This window comes from Pipistrellus kuhlii, unplaced genomic scaffold (assembly GCF_014108245.1).
Source record: "Pipistrellus kuhlii isolate mPipKuh1 unplaced genomic scaffold, mPipKuh1.p scaffold_m20_p_6, whole genome shotgun sequence".
Classification (NCBI taxonomy): Eukaryota; Metazoa; Chordata; class Mammalia; order Chiroptera; family Vespertilionidae; genus Pipistrellus; species Pipistrellus kuhlii.
Window position 1 is genome coordinate 4,076,770 of NW_023425562.1, and position 23,713 is coordinate 4,100,482.

Sequence of the window (23,713 nt, forward strand, 5' to 3'; positions counted from 1 at the left end):
CTTTTCACAACTACTGTCATTGCAAAGTTAAAAAGTGGAGGAGGGTGATTCGGAATTCTCTTCCTGGGGATGCTGTATTTCGGAGCAACCTTGGGTGAATACAGTCCTCAGTGAGGGGTACAAATGGAAGCAATGTGTTTCCTCCGTAGAGAGAGTAGGCCGTGCCACTTGAGTGTTGGTATCCTTCTGCTTGATGTAGAGTCAGTGTTTGCTGGAACAAAAGAGTTCTGTCCAGAGCACTTGTCCCCCTGTTGAAAGTTGTGGAAGGAGCAATGGTCTTAGAATCAGCTGCCACCAAACTTAATTCCTGGCTGTGCCTTGTTACCCCCTGGGTGACCCTGGGCAAGTTACTTAATCTCTCTGAGCAAATGTTTCTTATTTATAAAGGGAAGTTTAATTTCTAAGGGCTGGCTTACTGTGAGGATTGTAGATAACGCATGTAACACTCAGAATGTGCTCATTAAACATAGGCATAGCATGATCAATATTGTTTTTCATTTTTATTTTCCATTCTGAAATTTTTATGATCTTATAGTCTTAGAACAGAAAGTCATTATGGGTTTCCTAATCCATAGCAGATTGTGTACTTTTGACAGTACTAGCACATTCCAGACAATTATAATCTTGAATAATGCTTTGGGGAGTTGGGGGAATTTGGGCCCCTCCCTCATGTTCCACGTTTGTCAGTTAACAGACATTATAAAGATAGAAATCGAATCAGAGTGTTTCAGAATTCTCAGTGCAGGCCAAAGGGTGACAAGAGCTCTTGCTGACTCAGCTTTGGTCTCCAGTGTCAGTGTCATTGGTGTGTTTTCCAGGTTCTTCTGCTTCATCCCCCATAGTTCCTGGGGCAGGGGACTGCCCTGGAAAACATGGAAGGGAGAGAGTGGAACCGAAGAGGAAAAGGCAATAAAAATCATGGCACACACTGATGTTCCCCGAAAGCCAAGAAAGCTAATAATACCACCCAGAAGGAGTGATGGATGAACCACAGGGCTGAGAAAAGGAAAACCCTTTCCACTGGCATAAAGCAGCATGATCCATTCCACAAGTGCAAGGCGTTCTGAGTTGATGAGGTTATGTGCTCAGGGTCTGTCCAGAATTACCTTGAGAAATGACTAATCTTGACCACATGGAGCTCCATAAGTGGCCGGGAAGCTCTGGTCACCAAGCCTGCGCTAGTCCCCGGCCCTGTCCAAGGCCTGGGCTCCCCATGGCCTTAGGCCTACCAGACAGGGGCAGGCGAGGTGGAGCACAGACTGAACTTGGCAGCCACGCTCAGACCATGAGCCTCCAGTTCAGTGTCTCCTCTTCACCCCATTTCCCACCACCTAGTGTTTTCTGATTAACTCCAAATTTGGTTTCCACTAGAGGTCTTGATAGCCATCCTGTTGGGCCTAACAGTGAGAGGCAGACTTGCACAAAGGATACATGTGAGAGCCCTTGAGTCAGCTTATGTGGCTCCAGGTCCCAGCTCAGACCCTACTAACTATGTGACAAGGTAGGGAAGAACTCTGACCCTGTTTCTTCCTTGGTAAAAGGGGACAGTAGCAGTTCCTACCTTGAGATTGTTTGGATAAAAGCTGATAATAGACTTGAAAGAGTCTATCACAGAAACTAGTTCAGCATAGGCTGCTGTTCTAAAGCTGATTGGGGCCAATTAAGCAAAAAAAAAAAAAAAAAAAAGAGGGTGTTAAGAGGGTCAGAAGCTCCTGAGATTATTCGAAAGCTGTAGGTCAAGACTCAAGGCTTCCCAGGAATGATGGGAATGATATCTCGGAATGATATGAAGAGATTGCAGCTGTTGCCACTGAGTCCCAACTGCTACAATTTACACGTTACCACTTCCACACCAGACACTCAGTTTTGTGGGTGCTGTCACCACAGCTACCACATGAAAGAGGGCTCCGGTCCCTTCCTTGCAAAATCTGGCACAGGTATCCTGGGCCACACGCCTGGCCCGCGCGGCAAGGGAGGCTGCAAAAGTCACTATTTAGAACACATGTGTCAAACACAAGGCCCGCGGGCCAAATCCGTCCCGCCAGGCCTTGCAATGTGGCCCGCACCGGGCTGTCATCACTGCACTCTGCTGCGTTTCCATCACAATGACAGTTTACGACTGTTCAGTAAACCATTCGGCCCGCGATTTAGGCTGGATTTTAGATTTTGGCCCCTTCTCTGATTGAGTTCGACACCCCTAATTTAGAATCTCAGCTACTGTAAATGGAGGTTATGGCCCCTCATCCAGACTCATAAAGTAGGAGATTCCCTGAATACAGGAAGGGGTTCGGATGCCAAGCGGACAAACCTAATAACAAGTGTCTAATACCACCCACAGCAAAGAGAGACCATCAACACAGGAAGATGAGAGGATGTTGGGTGACACCCTAAAGCAGTGGTTCTCAGCCCTCCTGATGCCGCGGCCCTTTAATACAGCTCCTCATGTGGTGGTGACCCCCAACCACAACATTATTTTTATTGCTACTTCACAACTGTGATTTTGCTACTGTGATGAATCGTAATGTGAATATCTTTGTTTTCTGATGGATTTAGGCTCTACAGCAGCGGTTCTCAGGTGGAGAACCGCTAGCAAGGTCTCCTAAGACCATCGGAAAACACAGCTTTGGTCTCCAGTGTCAGTGTCATTGGTGTGTTTTCCATGGTCTTCCGCTTCATCACCCATAGTTCCAGGGAGAATGCCCTGGAAACATGGAAGGCAGAGAGTGGAACCGAAGAGGAAAAGGCAATAAAAGCACAGCACACTGCAGCACTATAAGCCATTGGCACTTCGAGGCTCTGTTCCTAGCAGCTGAAGGTAATTCCTTACAGGTACCAGCTGTCTTCAGCGGTTTCACAGGTACTTGTCTCCTAGCAATCCAGGACGGCTTCATCCTCCGGCACATAGGAAAACCCCTGGAATGCACTTGAGGCCCCCAAGCTGCTGGCCACAGTGTCGGGAGTGCAGCCAATGGACTTTGACACGGCTTCCTGGGTGAACTCTGGGTCAAAGTTTTTCAAGTCATCAGGTCCTGCCTGTGGATAAATGCCAGCGATGAGAAGGAACCCACAAACCCTGAAAGGGACGTTAGACCTTTCCTCTGAGTGCCTTCTGGATACCCCTACTTAACTGTCACCCGTGCATTTTTACATTAGTTATTTTTTCTATTTTTAAAATATGTTTTTATTGATTTCAGAGAGAGGGAGAGAGAAACATCAGCTAGGCTGCCTCCTGCATATTCCTATTGAGGATCGAGCCCGTAACCCAGGAATGTGCCCTGATGGTATCAAACCGTGATCTTCTGGTTCATGTGTCAATGCTCAACCAACTGTGAAACACTGCCTGTGCTACATTATTTTATTTTATTCCATGAGGTCCAGCAACCACTTATCAATTCCTCTAACCCCCTAGCCCTCTCCCTGCCTGCTACACACAATAACCCCAAGACCAGTCTAGTCAACATGTAGTTACTGAATGCCCTGGGAATACAGGAGAACAAAATAGAGTGGGCCCCTGCTTTCACAGAGCCTATATGATACAGAGGGTAGGAGGATGAATAATAAACATCTACACAAACAGATAATTTTGGGTGTTGATAGATCTTATAAAAAGTATAACTTAGGTTAATATAGTAGAGAGTGCCTGGGCTGCTTTAGCTGTTTTGTGGGAAGACCTGGGAGGGACATTGTAAAAATGGTCACCAATTCTCCAACCCCAACCAGAGGTGGAGTCTCTTGCCCATCCCTTTAATAAGAGATAGCCATGTGACTTGCTTAGGCCAATGAGATGTTACCAAATGGGAGGCGATCAGAGGCTTGAAAAATCACACACTGGGAGTTCTCTCTTGCTGCTTTTGGAGCCCTAAAGGCCATGTGATCAAGCCCAGGCCATCGTGCTGCAGTCTGAGAGGCCTCATGAAAGAGAACCCAGTTAACCCAGTTAACCCAGTTGCCACAGCTGCCATCCAACTGCCAGGCCTGTGAGTGAGGCAAGCCTAGATCATCAACTGCCAGCTGACCTGCTAGCTGACTGCTAACGTGAGAGCCCAGTAGAGTCAGCTAACCTGGCCCAGCCAAAGAAACTACCCAATCAGCTCATAGAATCATAATGAAATTTAAAAATTGTTTTAAGCCACATAGTGTGTAGCTTGTTGCGCAGCAAGAGCTAACCAATACAGCCTCTCTGTGGAGAAGACTGAGCCACCTGGGTTTATGAAGTAAGCAGGTGAGCAAGTGGAAAGGTCTGTAGATCCACTCTAGCGTGCAAGCCTTAGCCTGTATAACCAGAGTCCGTGGCCCCAGCTTCTCAAAAAGGCCACAGGACACAGTGGTATTAGCCCAGGACTTCGCACTCCAAGACCAGAATGTGAAGCCTGGACCTTTTATGATGTGTGGCCCTAGACAAGGCAGGTATTTTCTGTTTTCTTGTTTGTTTGTTTAATGAATAAGGACATTGAAACTTATTTAAGCCCTGGCCCGCATGGTTCAGTGTTTAGAGCACATGTGTCAAACACAAGGCCTGCGGGCCAAATCCGTCCCGCCAGGCCTTGCAATGTGGCCCGCACCGCGCTGTCATCACTGCACTCCGCTGCGTTTCCATCACAATGTCAGTTTATGACTGTTCAGTAAACCATTCGGCCCGCGATTTAGGCTGGATTTTAGATTTTGGCCCCTTCTCTGATTGAGTTCGACACCCCTACTCTAGAGCATTGGCCACGCACCAAAGGGTCATGGGTCCAATTCCCAGTCAAGGGCACATACCTCTGTGGAAGGTTCATTCCCTGGTCTCGGTCAGGGCATGTACAGGAGGCAACCAATCCATGTGTCTCTCTCACATTGATATTTCTCTGTCTCTCTATCTCCCCTTACCCTCTCCTACTCTCTCTGAAAATACCAATTGAGAAAATATCCTCAGGTGAGGATTAATTAAAAAACAAAAACTTATTCAAAGTCTCACAAGTGATAGGTGACAGAGCCAGGAACCCACCCCCACTGTGTCTCACTCTAAAGTTCACGCATTGTGTTGTATTACCTCCCTGCCTAGTACTTTGCATATTATTCTCTCTCCAGGGTGTACTTCAATATTATCCTCAAAATCTTTTTAAATATCCCCAGATAAAGAAACTTTTCAGGTGCATGGACCGAGCATACCCTATATACAACTGATGTCAAGAATCTGGCACTCGCCGAAACCAGTTTGACTCAATGGATAGAGTGTCGGCCTGCAGACTGAAAAGTCCCAGGTTTGATTCCGGTCAAGGGATGTACCTTGGTTGCGGGCATATCCCCAGTGAGGGGTGTGCAAGAGGCAGCTGATGGATGTGTCTCTCTCATCGATGTTTCTGACTCTCTGTCCCTCTTTCTTTCTGTAAAAAATCAATAAAATTTTTATTTAAAAATCTGGCACTCAAAGACACATTCTCAAACAGGTAAATCACCAAAGGAAAGATGTGAATAATAACACTGGCAGTGTTGAGTTGTGCCGACTGATCAGATGAAGAGGATTTGATGTTGTTTGACTTGACCCTTAGAGGTGGCCCAGAGAACTCCAGTGTCCACCTCAAACGGGGTTCCTTTTGGCATACTAGCATGCTAATTAACATTTTAAAAGTAACCACCTTCACTGTAAATCAAAGAAATAGAAGTTAAAGCATTGCTAGATGCCATTTTATACTTAATATATTCGCAAAGTTAAAAGCAACCTCACGTGCTGCAGAGAGTACGATGAGAATTCTCCCACAGTCTCTACTGGTTAGAAATAGATTGCCCTCCCTAACACACAGCGAGGGCAGTATGAATGGAGAACCTAGAAACATTCACAGTCTTTGACCTGGTCACTCCCCATCTGGAATCCATCACAAGGAAATAATCAGAGTTCTGGACAACGATCAACACTTAAAGATGTTCATCAGTACATTGTGATAAATAAAAATTAGAACCTAAAGTTCACCGTTAGGAGCCTGGTTGAATAAATATCACCAGCATGGGGTTGAAATAGTATGAGCCATTTAAAATGATCCTTATAAAGTCTTATATGACTTGTGGAAATAATGGCATAGTTTTTAGCAAAGAAAAAGGGGTATGGAGGAGAAATATATGTATATATAAAATATGACCTATGTAAACCACACACACACACACAGAGAGAGAGAGAGAGAGAGGGAAAGAGAGAGAGAGAAAGAGAGAGATGACTGGAAGGAAATATGCCAGCTATTCTCTTGGATAGTGAGAGAAAAAGCTTTTTCTTCCTGCTGCTTTAAAATTCTCTGTTTTGCATACTTTCTACAATGACTACATGCCATTTTACTTATTAGGGAAAAAGCAAACCATGGGGAGAAAATGTCTTTACAGGGTGGGCTACATGACACAGAGCACTTTAGAAACTGCACAGGCCTGTGCCATGAGAGTCACTGGTGATGTAAATAAAGGCGCAGAAGCAGGGCTCAGCACACAGAGCTGAACTGGCAGTCAGGACTTTTGGGTTCTAGGCCAGCTTCTGCCTCTCACTCACTCCTTGGACAAATCACGGAGCCTACGGGCCCTTGGTTCTTCCACCCGTAGAGAGTTGGCCCAGATCCCTTCCAAACTGCCCCCGGCCCTGGCAAGCTAGCGTCTGGAGCGCGGTGACCTCTTACCACGTTTGGAATGAAGGGCGGGGTCAGCCTCTTGTGGTACAAGTCATCCCAGTTTATGGGGCTGAAGAATACGTGGTTCTTGATCTCCGTCTGCGGAAAGAGGGGGCCGATCAGAAGCAGCCCTCTCCATGGGTTCTCCCCGCCCCGCCCCACATGGCCCTGCGCTCCAACTCCATTGGCAGCTGGCTGTCAAGCCCTAAAACCATTGCTGAGAAAGTAACTTGTACCTCTGACTGGTTTCCTGGGACAATAGAGCCAGCATTCTGCAGCTAGACACCCCCTTTCTGGGTCACCAGGAACCCAACCCCTTTCCCCCATGACATCTGTTTCTTCCACATCTATTAGCGGAACGCCTACTCTGTGCCACCACCAGTAGGCTCTGAAGGCATGTCATTGAACAAGTCAGCAGAACCTGCCCTCAGGGACTCTTGGGGACCCCACCCCACTCTGCCTTCATGTGTTTTGACTCTTTCAGAAGGCAAACCAGAAAAATAGACAGGTGAATTCACTGTGAAAGGCTCAGAAAGGAAAGCCCCAAGAAAAGCTGCAGGTTCCCAGCGACCCAGAATTTAGGACTCAGCCTTGGGCATGCTTCACCACTTCTTTCCTCCAACCCAATGTCAGTACCAACTGTCTCCTGTCCCAGCAGGACCCGCTCCCTAGCTGTGTTTCTCAAAGAAGGAGTCTCCAGCCACTGCATCAGAATAGTACCTCTGGGCTTGTTAAAAAGCCAGATCCATCATATCCAAGATGCCCATAAAACTGGTAGCACTGGTTGTCTCTAAAGTAAGGAACTGGATAGCTGGAGGGACTTTTTTTCCAAATATTCTTCGAATTTTGATCTATGTGAATGTAGGGTTTTTTTTAGTTTTTTTTTAATCATACAAATTTTTTTTAAGATGCAAATTTCCACCTGGAAGGAGTGGACCAATCTTCATGAAAGTCATATTCTTTAAGCTGTCCAGGGGTAGGTGGGCAAACGCCCTGAATGTTGTTCCACTTCACAGTATCTGACATGTAGGGCCATCTGTAAAAACACTTAAAAAGCACTTACTGTGTGCTAAGCATTAGCCTAAGTGCTCTGCATACCTTAATCCATTTGACTTTTGTAGCAGCTTAAGCTAGGTGCTATTGCTACAGATGGGGAAACTGAGGCTCACAGAAGTTGAGTGTAAGTGGTGGAGGAGGGATCTGAACCCAGGCAGCCTGTCTCCTAGGCCATGCATCTCAACCACAATGCTGGAAGAGAAAACCAAGTTCTAGGGAGGAGCGTAGTGTGGTCTTCCTTGTATAAGCCCAAATGGTCTTTGGTTGCATAGAGAATGTTAGGTTATTTTTTGTAAATGCCGCTTTAGTAAAAAACATAATAAACTGGTTCAGGGAATGGACTGCGACTTATTGATCTCTACATCCTGAGTGCCTCGCCTGGGCAGTGGCAAGGAGGAAGTGCTCAGATACCCGTGGAAAGCCAGTCCAGTCCACTCTGCACAGAAGCCAGAGGAATTTATTAAAACTCAAACTGGGTCCTACCACACCCCTGCTCAAAACACCTAAGGCGCATACCATACCACTCACGCTCCTCCTCGTTCCCACTACAGGACTTTTGCACATGCTGCTCTGTGTCTGGGACGCCTCCTCCCGGCTCTGCAAGAGTGGTTCCTTCTCTACCTTCAAGTCTCAGCTTCATTGTCCTCTCCTCAGAGAGGCCCTCCCTGACCGTAGCAGTGTGAATTCACCCCCTCTCATTATTTTCTATCTTAGCTCTTTGCTCATTTATTTCCTGGCTAGAGCCTTGATGCACGAAGATTCATGCAAGACTGGGCCTTCCTTCCCCTGGCTGCTGGCACCGCCTTTGCTCTAGCTGGAGCCGCCTTTCCACCTTCCCACACTGCCCAGAGGCCCTGAGTGGCTGGGGCAGTGTGGAACGCACCCAGCCACTCATCGCCTGCCTATGCAAATTAACCATTCCTATTTGTTGGGTTAACTTGCATACTAACTCCTGATTGGCTGGTGGATGTCACGAAGGTAAGTCAATTTGCATCTTTCTCTTTTATTGGTGTAGATACTTGTCATACTCTGCAATAGTTGTATCTAATGTTTGTTTGTTGTCTGCCCTCCCCCAAAAAAATTTTAATAAGGGCAGAGACCCAGTCTATTGAATCCCTAGCGTCTAGTTCAATGTCTGGCGCACAGTAGGTGCCCAGTAGATATTGGTTGAATAGAAGTAGACGGGAGGGAGTAATCAAGTGGCAGCAGCTGAGAATTTCCAAATGCACGACTTGGCAGTGCTCGGTTTTACAGACAGCTGGATGCCTGCCCCTGTGCTTCTGAGCTGCCTCTGCGGGAAGGGGCCAGGGCGCCTCCAGCAAGTCACCTACAAAGTCAGCTTTGGAGCCCAGCCGCTGCCTCTGGTCCTTGTGGAGAAGGGCTTGCAGGAGGTCGCAGGCAGCCACCGTCCGGCCCACGGGGATCTGAAGTGGCTGGTGCAGGATGTTCTCATACATCTGGGCTATGTCCCGGCTGTAGAAGGGTGGCTGGAGAGAGGGAGAGAGCTGCAGGATCATCCATGTCCAAGCGGACACAGGTCTCAGAGAGACTTGGAGCAAAGCTGGGTCACCACGCCTTGTACAATGGCTCACGGGGCAGACTGGAGAGGGACAGAGAGACCTCTGGGCATCTAGCCCGGTGGGGAGGGCTTCTGGGAAGAATGAGGAGTCTCTCTTCATGGGTGTAAGACTTGTGGACTACGCCGAAACCAGTTTGGCTCAATAGATAGAGCATTGGCCTGCGGACTGAAAGGTCCCAGGTTCGATTCCGGTCAAGGGCATGTACCTTGGTTGCGGGCACATCCCCAGTAGAAGGTGTGCAAGAGGAGCTGATTGATGATTCTCTCTCATCAATGTTTCTGACTCTCTATCCCTCTCTCTTCCTCTCTGTGAAAAATTAATAAAATATATATTTTTAAAAAAAGACTTGTGGACTTCCTGGAGCATCCCCCACCCACCTCTCTTAACCTGGCTTGTGCACCAACTTTGCACTTTGCAAGGTCAGGCTCTCCCTTCATCGTTTCATCCCAGCCTCACATCCATCCTTAGAGACAGGCAGTCATTGTTCAGGTGAGAAGACAAGGCTCCAAGAGATTAAAGCCTATGGCAGAGCCAGGAAGAGAGCCAGGCCCCAGCCATACCCAGAGCCCGCCCTTCCTGATGCTCCTCCTCCCTGCGCCTCTGCCAGCTCTTCCTTCTCCAGGCCCCACGGAGCCTGCTCCTTCATACCCGCGAAGCTGCCCCAGGGGGAAGCCTGGCCTGGCGCCGCTCTGCGCTGCCTCCATCCAAGCAGGCAGCCTAGGATGGGAGCCGGGCTGGACCCACCACCTACCAGCACTGTGACCTTTCTGGGCCTCAGTTTCCCTCTCCGTTAATGAAATCAAGAACGATTCCATTTCCTGCAGCCACCCTCCCAAGGCTGCTTTGAGGCACAAGAGGAGTCACGTAAGAGATAGGGTATTATAAAGCGCTGAGCTGACGGTATTGAAAAACTACATATAATCCTTGTAATATTCACTTTGGTGCCATTTCTTTTTTATCCCCACCTGAGTATACTTTTTCCATTAATTTGTTTCTTTTTTTAGAGAGAGAATGGAAGGGAGGGAAGGAGGGAGACAGGCAGGGAGGAGAAGAGGGGGAGGGGAAGGGGGAACATCGGTGTGAGAGAGATACATCGATTGGTTGCCTCCTGAGTGGGGATCAAATCTGCCACCCAGGTATGCGTCCTTGACCAGGAATCGAACTGAGGCCCTTCAGTCCGCGGGCCAGTGCTCTAACCATTCAGTCACCCTGGCCAGGGCTGGTGTCATCTTTTTTAGCTTGGAGTGGCCTGTTCAGCTTTTGGAGGAGCCTGAGCAGGTGGCGAACGGAACGGAAGAGACCCACCCCCTCTCTCCCCAGAGCCAGACGTCCCCAGCGGACAGCGACACCCCACTCACCAGGCCATGCAGCATCTCGTAGAGCACCGCGCCCAGACACCACCAGTCCACCGCCCGGTCATAGGGCTCCTTACGAAGCACCTCTGGAGCCAGGTACTGTCGAGGGGAAACACACTTGTCTGAAAGACCCTCGGCCTCAGTCTCCCCATCTGTGAACAAGGCACTTGGAGAAAGGACCGTGGAAGAGATGACATCTCCCACACGAGCCATGCCCCCTGCTGGGCTGTGGGGCTTTGGGAGGCCAGCTCTGTCCAGCAGACACCCCGCCACACACAACACAGACAATGGCTCCTGCTCAGAGCGGTCACCTGTCCATCGGCTACCCTAAAACCGACCGAGGAGGCCCAGCTGAGATCGGAAGCCCGGACTTTCAAGCACAGGGAGAAAAGTGGAGCCGCTCAGGCCCTGCCCCAGGCCAGGCTGGACGAGTTTCCCGGTCCTACAGCCTCAGCCCCACAACCCCACCCAGACATCTGTCCAAGCAACCAGGGACCCTCTGGCCGGAGTGTAAGGCTGCCTAGAGGCCGTGGCTGGGCAGACAGACAGGTGTGAATTACTGCTGAGACACATATAATACATGTTAACCCCCCGGGCTCTTTGTGGCTGAGAGAGGGCAGAAATAAAGGGCAAGCCCTGATCTTAATTGTCAGGCTAGGCCCTCCTGCTGCATATGGACTTCGCCCTGTAGGACAGTGCTGTCCAGTACCACAGCCATGGTCCACATGGGCTATCAAACACTTACAGTGTGGCTGAGATGGCCCATCAGTGTAGAATAAGGATAAAATATCTCAATTTTATATTGATGGTATGTTGAAATGACAATATTTTATATACACTGAGTGGCCAGATTATTATGATCTCTGAACGCATAATAATCTGGCCACTCAGTGTATATCCTATATAATAATCCTACATAATAAAAGGCTAATATGCAAATTGAACCAGGAGTTCAATCAGCAGGCAGGCTGGCCAACTGTCCATGTCCCCTCCCCCTGGCCAGGCATGCACGAATCCATGCACCAGCCTCTAATACACACACACACACACACACACACACACACACACACACACACTGAGTGGCCAGATTATTATGCGTTCAGAGATCATAATAATCTGGCCACTCAGTGTAATATTGGGTTAATTTAAATATATTATTAAAATTAATTCCACTTGTTTGTTTTTTACTTTTTAAACATGGCTGCTGGAAAATTTTATTATTTCAGGAAAACCCAACGGGCTATCATGGCTGCTGGAAAATGTTAATTGCCTACATCGTTTGCATTTCTGTTTCTGGTGGACATCACTGTGGCAGAGTCAGCAGCGGCTGGCGGGTCCCAGCAGCCCCCAGAGCTGATGCCCCCATTATACAGATGAGGAAACCAAGGCTGAGTGCGGGCAGCTCAGGAGGAGTGCTCGGGCAGAAGGAGTGAGCCCGTTAGCTGTAACCTGTCACCTCTCATCAGGAGCTGGAGCCTCAGCCACGCCGCTTGCCTTCTCTCGGAGTTCTAGCTCACCTCGGGGGTGCCACAGAATGTGCACGTGGTCTCCTCCGGCTCCACGCATTCCTTGCAGAGGCCAAAGTCTGTCAGGACCACGTGTCCCTGCAGAGGAGGGGAGTCAGGGACAGGAGAGTGGTCTAAGTTAATGGTATGGCCAGGCCGAACCCCAGTGCCCAATGCCCACCCCCAGGGCAGCGCCTCTGGAGTCTGATGCTCCTGCACAGGCTGCACAGGGGCAAGGAGGGGAGATGGCACTCCCCTGTCTGCCCAGCTCGTCACAGACTCACACCCGTGCCCTGCTACACTGGCGGCTCCAGAATGTCCTGGCGGCAGAAGTCCCTTGGCAGAGGACTGGGGCCCAGCAGCCACACCGTGGGCAGCTGGGCAGGCGGGTGGCTGGCGGAGGTCGTGGAGTGAGTGGGCACTGCGGGACTCTGCCCACATCTCCCCTTTGGGAGCTGTCGTGCCCATCCCCCCACCCGTGCTGGGACACTGCCCTCACCCAAAGTTATGCCCCTCCCTAGGGGCAGTCCCTCCCAATGACTCACTGATGCAGAGGCACCAATGCCCGGCCGACTTGCCTCAGTTGGGAACAGTTCCAAAGAGTATTCCCTCTTGTGTCCTCCTCTGCCCAGTCCTGCCTTTCACCCCCTTACAGGTAGATCTCCTGAGAGTGGTCCCTCATAACCTGCACCCAGTGCTTCCTCTCAGGGTCCATGTCCAGGGAACCCAGCCTAAGACATGGAGGGACTTACACAACCCACAAGCCTCCACCTGGCCCCCCTGCCCTCTACAGACCTCCTGAATGCACGTGTGCACACACATGTACATACATGCATGGTCTGTGTGCATGTATATACAGATGTACACATGTATGGGTATGTGAAAACATATATTTGAATGCATCTCTACCCAAGGCATGCATACCCATACACCTACATGTGGGCGCACAACCTTCACATGCAATCATGCGCATACACACATGTGCACGCACACACACCAACCTGGCAGTCCAAGAGAATGTTCTCTGGTTTCAGGTCCCTGCATGAAATGAGAAAAGCATGCTGTGATGGCTCAGCCACTGAGGGAGGACAGTGGGGACCTGGGGCCCAGGCGGGAGGGCTGTTCACGGAGGCTCACAGACGTGACTGGGGAGTCCGGGAGGATGGGCACTTGATCCGAGAGAGGAGGAGGCTCCCTCCCTCCCCCGCTGGGGGCATCTCCTCAGACAAGAACCCAGCTCGCTGGCATTTCATCAGGACTCGGGGCCCGCCCAGCCCTGAGCACAGGCCGGCTTCACCTGTAGATGATGTTGAGGGAGTGCAGGTAGCCGATGGCGCTGGCCACCTCGGCAGCGTAGAAACGGGCCCGCGGCTCCAGGAACCTGCGCTCCCGCTGCAGGTGGAAGAACAGCTGGAGGAGGAGGACACGGTGAGAGGGTTTACCGGGGTGCAGGGGGGCAGCGGCCCAGGTCACCCCTCTCCGAACAGCAGAGTACTCAGACAACAAAGGGCATGCCACCCCCACCCCACACAGCAGCTGTGGGGGTCCACCGGCTCAGCAGGAGAGATTAATTCACATGGATTGAGCACCTACTGTGTTCCAAGCTCCAAGCCAGGACCTTTCGCATCTCCTATTTAATCTAATGACAGCCTTCAAGGTATCAAATATGATGCTAGTTTCACCTAAGAGGAATCTGGGATGGGTCAGAGCAGTCAGGTGACTGCTTGCAATTGGCAGAGCTGGGATTTGAAACTGGGTGGTTCAAAGATAGGTTTTTCCTCCAACCCAGGTGATAAGACTATCATGGTCAAGTCCCATGCCCTCCCTCAGCCCAGGATAGCTCTGCCCGTGGGCCCATTGCTTTGGTGTGTTTTGCGAGCATGGAAAACTCCATCAGGGGCCTTGGGGATGCAGGACAAAAACTTCCCTCTCAGCACCAGGCCAAAGGCATGCGATGTCATAGAGCTTAGATCTGGGATCGCTGAGGGGCCTCACTAAGAGCCAGAAGGGAACTCAGCTCATGCAGCTGCGCTGCTATGTCAACAGGGGGCCTCAGGTCTCCATTATCACAGCGGCAGGCCATCCCCACCAGTGGCCCCTGTTGTAAAACCTTGACCACTGAGCTCATGACCTTCCCAGGTGAGGCAGGGGAAGTCAATACAGATCCACATTCCAGTCCTGGCTCTGCCTTGAGCAAGGGCTTAGCTCCTGAGCCTCGTTTCCTCCCCTACAAAGCGGGTCTGTTGTGTGGATCCTGTGAGATCATTCCTGAACCTGGTACATAGCAGGTGTGTAGGATGGATGCTCCCGGCTCAGAGCCAGCCCGGGGAGCCCGGCAGCCCGCCCACCTCTCCGCCGTTGACATAGTCCAGCACGAAGTAGAGCTTCTCAGGGGTCTGGAAGGAGTAGCGCAGGCCCACCAGGAAGGGGTGCCGCACGTTCTTCAGCAGCACGTTGCGCTCCGCCATGATGTGGTTCTGCTGCGGGGTCACAGGCAGGGGCCGCGTCACCGCCCACCGCCCGCTGGGGGGCTCCCCGCCCTTCCCCAGACACCCCCGGGGGCTCCTCATTGCCAGTCTCAGCCCCAGTCAGTTCACGTGGGTGTAGCCCCAGTCCCCAGATCGGGGGTGACAAGCAAAGAACAGACAATCACTGCATACAGGAGGCCACATTCACGCCTCTGCTCATGCCGTTTTCCCTGCCCTGGCGCCCTCTTTTCAGACCACAGAACCCCGCCTTCAAGGCCGGCTGCAAGGCCACCTCCCCTCCCCACCCTCATGGTGTCCTTGTGAACGCTCATTCCCTCTCCCTCTGGTTTTACATCCAGCCCTCTATGGGCCTGCGCTCTCCGACTGGGGCTAAAGTGACCAGTGAAGAGACCTGAATCAGCTGAAGTAGGGGTGTCGAACTCCATCAGAGAAGGGGCCAAAATCTGAAATCCAGCCTAAATCGCGGGCCGAATGGTTTACTGAACAGTCATAAACTGTCATTGTGATGGAAACGCAGCGGAGTGCAGTGATGACAGCGCGGTGCGGGCCACATTGCAAGGCCTGGCGGGACGGATTTGGCCCGCGGGCCTTGTGTTTGACACATGTGAGCTAAAGCATCTGGATCTCCAGGATGGCTGTGGCCGGAAGGGCCCTTGGAGAGTAGGAGGTGTGACCCCACTCTGCACAGATGGAGTGCCGGGCACCCAGGCAGGGTGAAGGGCTGTCCACTGTGGGGTCCAAATCTCATCGGAGGGAGGCACAGGGCTGGGACTGGCTCCTCCTGCAGCCTGTGGCTGGCGTGGTTGGCCTGCCTTTCTTAAGAATGATAAGCAGCCAAAACCGGTGTGGCTCAGTGGATGGAAGAAGACTGAAAGGTCTCAGGTTCGAGTCTGGTCAAGGGCATGTACCGTGGTTGTGGGTACATCCCCAGCCAGTGGGGTGTGTGTGTGTGTGTGTGTGTGTGTGTGTGTGTGTGGGAGGCAGCTGATCGATGTTTCTCTAGCATTGATGTTTCTAACTCTCTATCCCTCTGTCTTCCTCTCTGTGAAAAATCAATAAAATATATATATTTTTTAAAAAATGGTAAGCATCCAGGCACCCCTGGCCCCCGACTAAGACCCCCTTCTGCACCAGCTCATGGGCCCTTCACCGGTGGAACCCGCCTGGGGAAGCCGCCGAGCCTGGGAGTCGGGGAATAGGAGAGGAAACGCTTATGCCTGAGCTCTGGTACCTCTTTGTTCTTCAGGATGAACTTTTTCTGCAGCACCTTCACCGCATAGAACCTCCCGTCGGACTTGCGCTTGGCCAGGAGGACCTGAGCGGAAGCAGAAATGCCAGGTCCCGCTGGGGAGCACGCCTCTGGCGGCCCCAGCCCCGGCCCTGCATCCTTGGATCTGCAGGCTGTGAGCGCCCTCTCTGCACATGCAGGCGACAGGCACGGGGTGGAGGAGGCTGGAAAGGGGGAGGCCTGGGTTTCCCACTTCACCACGTTACCCACCTTCCCATAGTTGCCTCTGCCGATGACTCTGAGGAAGTCGAAGTCGGTGGGCCGGGCGCTGGGGGAGAGGGGAGAACTCGGGTCAGTGTTTGCAAGATTGTGAAGCTCCATCCTGAGGTCAGGTCAGACTTCCTTCTCACTCTGAAGGTGGGGAATGCAGGGAGCTCTCCTGCAGCCCAGCCCCCTCCCCACTGAAGAACGACATGTCCTCCCAGCCCAGAGGGGCCTGTAAGACTGGCCCTGACCTGGGGACCTCACGATCAGGCAAACAGCAGGTAAGGTGGGGAGAAACCCGACACAGCTGCACAGAGGCGCGGCAGCCGGCTCAGAGCCTGAGAAAGGCTGAAGGGCAGGGAGCTGCTAACAATGCAGACTTCGGGGCACCTTCCAGGCCCAGGGCTCAGCATGGGCGGAGGCTGGGCCCTCGTGGGAGGTAAACTCAGGTCACAGAGGGGCTTGAAGGTAGACCAGAGACCTTGGATTTTACTCCCAGGCCTGAGGGGAGCCAGGGAGGAGAGTTGCCTTGGAGACCAGAACTCACTTTGGGTTGGCTGAAGGCCCCAGGTTGATGTTCCCATTGGCCCGTGAAGGCTGAAAACATTTACAGAAAGAAGAGATTAATGTCAACGGGTTCCTACTCCGTGGCTCCCTTTTCTCTGGGCCCGGGCCCTGATCCATCTACTAGCTTACCTGCTTCCTTCCTTCCTTCTTTCTACCCTCCTCCCCACCCCTGGGCTTCCCCTCCACCATCCCACCTGCTTCTCCCAACCCCCGTGGAGGCTGCTGTCATGCCAGGGGTGCGGGTGAGGAAACGGGCCCAGAGAGTGCTGACCAAGGACTTACAGGCTGTTCCTCGGGGCCCATCCCATGACTGTCCCACCCCACTTACTTCTTGAAGCCTTTGCCCAAGTCTCTTCTCTGTTTATCCTGCAAATGGCTCGCTTCTGTGAGCTCAGAGTGACCCCTGTCGACCCGCCAGTCCTGTCTGGGATGACCCACCTTCCTGATGGGTGCTGGCATATTATAATTTCCTGGGCCGTGTAAGGAAGTGAGCCCCCTGCTGGTGGGCAGCGGCATCAAGACCCACTCACCTGTGGACTGGAAGTCCCCGCCGGGCTGGCACTAGAGTCCATTCTGTAACAGTGACAGGGTGGGCGCTGGGGGCACAAGGAGGAGCTGGCCTGAGAGAGCCGGTTGGGGAGTCAGCTTCACCTAGAGCTTCAAGCACCGCTGCCCTCACCATCCCTCCCTCCCCAGCCCCGTCCACGCGCCGGCCATAGCCTGAGCTCTCCTACCCCAGAGGCCAGCTGCCCCTGCCTGGGACGGGAGAGGGTACCCACCGGACCCAGCCCCGCCAGTCAGACATCCTGGGAGGGAAGGAAGGAGCATGGTCAGGGCGGCTCCTCCCAGGCTGAGCCTTTTTCAAGGACAGCCAAGGGAGCAAGGTCCCTGTGCGCCAGGGCGGCTCCAGAAGTCCAGGGTGGCTAGGCCTGGAAGGACTCTGGCAGAGCATAAAAGTGTGCACCCTCTCCCCCATCTCACAGGCGGGAAGGAGGGCTAGATCACACAGCTTGTGCGGGGCAGGCTGGGTCCCCAGGCTCTCAGACAAGCATGCTGTAACCCTGAATTCCTGTAGAGAGTCCCCCCACGGGCTCTGTGCTACCTCCCGCCACAAGGACTTCTGCCTGATGCCCCTGCAAGGGCGCCGCCCTGGGGGCCTGGGATGGCGCCGTGGAGAGGCTCAGACTGGCCGGGGTCTAGCGGAGATTAAACACACCAGCTGGCGTAGGCCCGGGGAGAGGAGGGAGCACCGTGTCCTCCCTGCCCCTCCCTGCAGGCCGGAGGAGGCGAGCATAGCTCGGCCCTGACTCAGGATGTCCAGGGCCCCACAGCCCCACCCCTGCTTGGGAGGTCAAGGCCAAGAGCTGATATCTCATCTGACACCCCAGCTGCTTGTGGGGACGGCTGGGTACTGTGCATCCAAGACCACAGCCTTGGTTCTCTGTGGGGCCGGGCTGCAGCCTGGCCTCTCTGGGCGGACACTGCCCATCCTTCAAGGGGGCCCCCTCCCGTGGCCTTCTGGGGAGCTGAGAAAGTGGCCACAGGGGAAGGGAGGGAGTCCCCCAGCTCTGTGGAGCCCTGAGACAGCGAGCTGCAGGTGACCCATAGGGAGCGCAGCCTGTGCCCCAGGCCCGTGCTCCTGCCATGCTGCCGCCCCCTCGCCTGCGCTGACTCTGACGGCCCCTCTGCCGGGCCCGGCCTCCCCGGCCCCACATACCTGCACCGGCCTGAGAAGCGGCCTTTGAGAGAACCCGCAATCGGAGCCGGAGGACGGGCAACGGACAGGACAGCCTCTCTCTGTTCTCCCAACAAGGGCTGAAGTGTCTGTGCCTGGCGCCGGCCTGGCCCCAGCTCGGAACTCCCGGCAGCATCAGCACCGAGGGGGCCGTTGATGTCATGCAGGACCCAGCAGAGCTAAGGACGGGATGGGAAACCTTGGTTCCCTCGGGGACAGCGGCTCCCCCGGGGGTGACCAGCAGCTGCAGGGGAGCCCGGGAGACTCCGGGCTTGTTAGGACATGTGGGTGTGGGTCAGCATGTCTGTGTGTCTGTGTGTGTGTGTGTGTACGTGCAGGTGTTTCGTGTAAAGATGTGCTTCAGCCTGTGTGTCCATCTGGTGTGTCTGTGTGTCCCTGTATGGCAAAGTATTGTGTCAGTGTGTGAGTCCGTGTAGATGGCTGCCTGTGCTCTGTAGTGAGTGTGTGGCATGGGGACCTTGTTTGTGTGATTTTTTTTCTGTGTGTCTATGCAACTCTGTTATGTTCTCAGTGTGCATATGTGTGCACCTCAGAGAGCCTCTGTGCAGTGTGTCAGTGTGTATCTATCTATGTGTTAATATGTTGGTGTGTATGCATTGGGTGCCTACATGTGTGAGTCCGCAGATGAGTATAGGTGTCTATGGATACATGTGCAGGACAGTGTGACCACATGTGTGTATGTAGGTTATTGTGTGTCTGCATTCGCATTGGTGCAGTTGGTAAATCCCGTGTGTGTGTGTGTGTGTGTGTGTGTGTGTGTGTGTATAGGTGCCTGTCTGTAAGACATACTCCCGCGGTATACCCAGGCCTGATGTAAACCATCTGGGACTGAAGATGAGGTCCCAGGACCTCCACCATGGCAGCTGAGAGCCCTTCGCCCCCCCAACCCCCAAGAACCTGAGAGGAGCCTGGAGCCCAGGCGGGCCTTGGTCTTTGAATGCCAAGTCCTTGGCCACTGAAGCCCTTCCCTGCTGGCCCCTCCAGGACTCTGGCCTGAATGGCCCACTGCTCTGCGACTATGTGAGAGGCAGGAAACACGGTCCCAGCCAGCACGTGGCTCATGGAGTTCTTGTTCCCTGGCGTGATAATTAGGTACTCCTGGGTCTCTCCTCTCCCCCGGAGCTCAGGAGGGATGTTCTAGGGAACGCAGTTGACATGGGCTGGCACAGACCCTGTTCTGGAACTTTCTGTGTGGCTGCCACATGCCACACTCAGACCTCTGCAACTCACCACAGTGGAGGGATTTATGGGGCTGGAGCCACGGGGGTTGGTCAGGGAGGGACCTGAGCCTGGTGGCCCCAGGAGTTCTCTGCGGGCTCTGAGAGCCTGGCACGGAGGTGCCAGCCAAGGAGACCCGCGTGAACAACGTCAGACAGAGCCTACATCTTCCAGCAAAATAGAAATGTTGAACCAACACACAGATGGGCAGGGTGTCATGTTGACAAAACACAGAGCAGACAAGGACATTGCTTTTCAATGACAAGCAGCACTGCTTAGAACAGGGAAGAGATGGCAGTGATGATAATAACCTAACTGCTCCACCACCAGGCCTTCGGAATATCGCCAGCTGTGAGAGCTCCCTCTGACCTCACATCCCCACCCGGGTGCTGTCCATTGCACTGTTCCCTTTTCAGTTCAACCCCTTTTCAAAATAAATATATTTTTTAAATTTTTTTACAGAGAGGAAGGGAGAGGGATAGAGAGCTAGAAACATCGATGAGAGAGAAACATCGATCAGCTGCCTCCTGCACACTCCCCACTGGGGATGTGCCTGCAACCAAAGTACATGCCCTTGACCAGAATAGAACCTGGGACCTTTCAGTCCGCAGACCGATGCTCCATCCACTGAGCCAAACCGGTCAGGGCTTCAGTTCAACTCCTTAAAAGAATTGTCTGAACTCAGTCTCCATGCCTTTTTCTGTTCTCTCTTGAGCCCATTACAAAGAGGCTTCCACCCCAATACGGCGCTGAAACAGGGGCTTCCGTGTGCCGGGGCCGGGCATGGACCCTCCACCCTCCTCTCGCTCAGCTTCTCAAGAGGACCTGACACACCCACTGCTCCCGCTTGGCTTCAGGGCTGCTGGGCTCCCACCCGCCTCACTGCCTGCTCTTCCTCCATCTCTCCGGCCGGATTCGCCTCCTCTTTTCACCTTAAACACTGGCCTGGCCCAGGGCTCAGCCCACACTTGTTCCGAGTTGAGTTTAAGCACTTTCACAGCTTTGAGCACCAAGTGGACTTGATAATTCCCTAACGTACCTCCCCTGTCCCGCTTCTCTCCTGAATTCTGGACTGAAATAGCTAAATGCTCCTCAACCCTTCACACACACACACACACACACACACACACACACACACACACACACACACACGCTGACCCACACCCACACGGGTGAGGTGTCCAGAGGCACCCCAGACTCAACGATCTGAAACAAGTCCTGACGCACTTTCCTTCCACTCTTCCCTGGCACTGCCACCGACTCACAAGTTCAAGCCGGCAACCTGGAATTCATTCTGAAAAGCTGGCACCTTACCCCCCCCCCATTCCTCCAAGAAACCCCTGAGGATCGAGCCTCCGAGGGCGCCCCCAAACCCAGGGCTGCAACCGCTGCGGGGATCACTGCAATAACTGCCCTGCCGACTCTCTATTTCTTTTCTTTTTTTAAGTTTTTTAATTTTTTTAAATACATTTTTTATTGATTTTTTACAAAGAGGAAAGGAGAGGGATAGAGTGTTAGAAACATCGATGAGAGAGAGACATCCATCAGCTGCCTCTTGCACGCCCCCTACTGGGGATGTGCCCACAACCAAGGGTAATACATGCCCTTGACCGGAATCGAACCTAGGACCTTTCAGATGCTCTATCTACTGAGCCAAGTGGTTTCAGCTATTTTTATTTTTTATTTTTGGTTGTTAATCCTCAGCTGGGGATGTTTTTCCATTGATTTTTAGAGAGGGTGGAAGAGAGAGAGAAAGACAGAGAGAAGCATCAATGTGAGAGAAACACATCCATTAGTTGCCTCCCTGACCAGGGGTCGGGCCAGGGAGGAGCCTTGACCGGAATCGAACCCGGGACCCTTCGGTCTGCCAGCCGACGCTCTATCCACTGAGCCAAACCAGCTAGGGCTGCTTCTCTATTTCTATCTTTACCCAGTACATCCTCCCACCAAAAGCCAGAGTGACTCTTTAAAAATGTAAATCAGATCATATGACTTGGTTGCTCAAAACTCCAGTGACTTCCCATCGCTTGGAGGATCAAAATCCGAAGTCTTCAGGCTGGCCTGTGAGATTCCCGCGCCCCGGCTTCTGCCTCCCCGCTCCCCGTTTCCATGCTCTCCTCTCACGCCACGCCAGCCTCTCCGGCTTTCTGGCTGCTCCTCAGACACACAGCGTGTCCTCTGGCCTCCTGCCCCTCGCACTCCCTCCGCCTGGAACGCTCTTCTGCAGAGCGGCCTCCCGCTGACCCCACCGGGGCCTCTGCTCACAGGTGCCCGCTCAGGCCTCTCTGATTCCCGGTGACCGCCTGTCCTGGTTTGTCTGGGGCTTCCAGGTTTCCCAGGGTGTGGGATTTCAGAGATAAAACCGGTAAGGTCCTGGGCAAACCAGGATTGCTGGTCGCTCTACAAAGCCAGTCCCACCGCTGCCTCTCCCCTTTCCCGCGCTGAGTTTTACTTCGGGACACGCGTCACTCCGACGCCTTCACACGCAGCGCTGTTTGTTTTCTGCCTCCGAGGAGAACATTGGCCCCAGGAGGGCAGACTGCCTTGTCCACTGTGGACCGCAGCATCCAGAACGGGGCCTGGAAGGCCGTCGGTGCTCCCTACATACTTGACTAATGAATCGATAAGTGACAGGACATATGTGAAATGGAATATTACCCAACAGCAAACAAAACTGACACACAAGCCTGTGTAAATGGACGCAGAAACATAGAGGTGCTACAGTGTCAAGCGAAACAAGCAAACCAGATTTCAAAATGGTAGGTGCTCCCAACAAGAAAGACATCGGTGTGAGCCACAGAGAAAAGACTGAGGGCCATGGCCCAAGGGGACAGTGGGCTAGCTTATTTTGTATCCTGGTACCTCTGTGTAAAATCTCCACGTCCTGTGGGGAGTTCGACATGCCCACGGCACACACCCTCTCCCTCCCCCACCACCTGGACGGTGAACCCCACATCTGAGCAGCTCTCTGCTCCTAAGGCTTCGTCATCCCTCTCTGCAGCTTGACTTGACGTTGTTCCCACAAGGCCATGGGTTAGGAACTATCGCTGTCCCTGTTTGAAGGAGGAGGACGCGGAGGCTGGGGAAGGTGAAGGGACTTGATCAGGCCACATAGCTAGTAAGTGATGTCACTGAACCCAGGTCTGATTCCAGGGCCTGGAGTTTTAGGAAGAAGTTAGGGATTTAGAAAAGGAAGGCATGAAGTTAGTGGGAAGGAAGTGAGAATGTGAATTGGTTAGTTCGGAAGGAAGACAATTAGGTAGCTGAGAGGTAGAGAGTGGAGAGGGAAGGAGGCAAAGGAGGGAGGGATGGGGGAAAGAAGTTAAGAAAATTAGAAAGGAAGGAAGCAAGGGAGGGAGGGAGAGGAGAGTTAGGAAGAAAAGGGAATTAGGAAGAAGGGTATTGGGAGGGAAAGGAAGGAACCAGGTAGTTAGGGAGAAAGTTGGCTAGGTAACTAGTTAGTAGGTTTGGCAGACCAGCAGGCTGGCAGGCAGGTGTCCTGCCCACAGCTGAGCCTCTCACCTGAAAACTCTGGGTCCCAGCTCAGGTCCTGGGGAGCAGCCCCGAGCACAGCTCTGCCCTCCCGTCTCTCTGCATGGTCCCCCAATCCTGAGTCGCTGGAACAACCTTCCCAGTCAGGAGTGACCTGTCATCCACTCTCTCACACTGCGAACCAGCTCAAGTTCAACCTCCCAGCGAGGCCAGCTGAGAGCGGGTCACAGGGCCTCGGTTACTAATTAACCACTGGACCTGATTCACCATGCTGGCTGCACCCTCTGGCTCCTCAAGGGCCCTGCCCTGGGGACCCTCTGAACTTTTAGACGCTACTGCACAACGTATGTGACCTTGGGCAAGCGATTCCAGCTCCCGGAGCCTCACACAAATTGGTGATGATGGTGTGTAGCCTGCCTCACGGAGGGTCTCCCTTTCAACACCGTCCCGCCTCTGGTGTCTGAACTCTCCCCTCCCCTCCCCAGTTCAGCGCATATGCTGATTCTCCCACACCGCCTTCCCTGGCTCCATCAGCTGAATCACTTCCCTTTTAGAGCCTGGGGGACTGACCACCCAAAAG

At 52.9% G+C, this 23,713-nt stretch overlaps 1 protein-coding gene across 9 annotated transcripts; it reads right to left on the reverse strand.

Moving 5' to 3' along the window:
• Nucleotides 1–493: 493 nt before the first annotated feature.
• SGK2 (serum/glucocorticoid regulated kinase 2) lies at nucleotides 494–23,339 on the reverse strand. Of its 9 annotated transcripts, none has more exons than XM_036418123.2 (15): nucleotides 23,164–23,339; nucleotides 18,385–18,581; nucleotides 17,198–17,263; nucleotides 16,648–16,697; nucleotides 16,107–16,164; nucleotides 15,840–15,923; nucleotides 14,468–14,596; nucleotides 13,417–13,529; nucleotides 13,121–13,157; nucleotides 12,132–12,218; nucleotides 10,618–10,713; nucleotides 9,011–9,166; nucleotides 6,633–6,722; nucleotides 2,828–3,033; nucleotides 494–863 (listed from the first exon to the last, which is right to left on the reverse strand). In XM_036418123.2, the coding sequence occupies exons 3-14, from the start codon at nucleotides 17,237–17,239 to the stop codon at nucleotides 2,869–2,871; spliced, it is 1,107 nt and encodes a 368-aa protein (XP_036274016.1). In that variant the 5' UTR covers nucleotides 17,240–17,263; nucleotides 18,385–18,581; nucleotides 23,164–23,339; the 3' UTR covers nucleotides 494–863; nucleotides 2,828–2,868. The 9 variants fall into 9 exon arrangements, with proteins under 9 accessions (XP_036274016.1, XP_036274011.1, XP_036274012.1 ...); XM_036418118.2 differs by having other exon boundaries at nucleotides 2,834–3,033; nucleotides 14,468–14,599; nucleotides 23,164–23,338; XM_036418119.2 differs by having other exon boundaries at nucleotides 494–892; nucleotides 14,468–14,599; nucleotides 23,164–23,338.
• Nucleotides 23,340–23,713: the final 374 nt, after the last annotated feature.

What these genes read in the sequence shown, in the direction of transcription:
- SGK2 (XM_036418118.2), bottom strand. Translation starts at nt 17,239, where the DNA reads ATGGACTCTAGTGCCAGCCCGGCGGGGACTTCCAGTCCACAG. An exon ending in TCATCCTGAAGAACAAAGAG is followed by an intron (nt 14,600 to 15,839) that starts GTACCAGAGCTC and finishes GTGACCCCGCAG; the next exon opens with CAGAACCACATCATGGCGGA. An exon ending in TCCCTCAACATCATCTACAG is followed by an intron (nt 13,158 to 13,416) that starts GTGAAGCCGGCC and finishes CATTTCATGCAG; the next exon opens with GGACCTGAAACCAGAGAACA.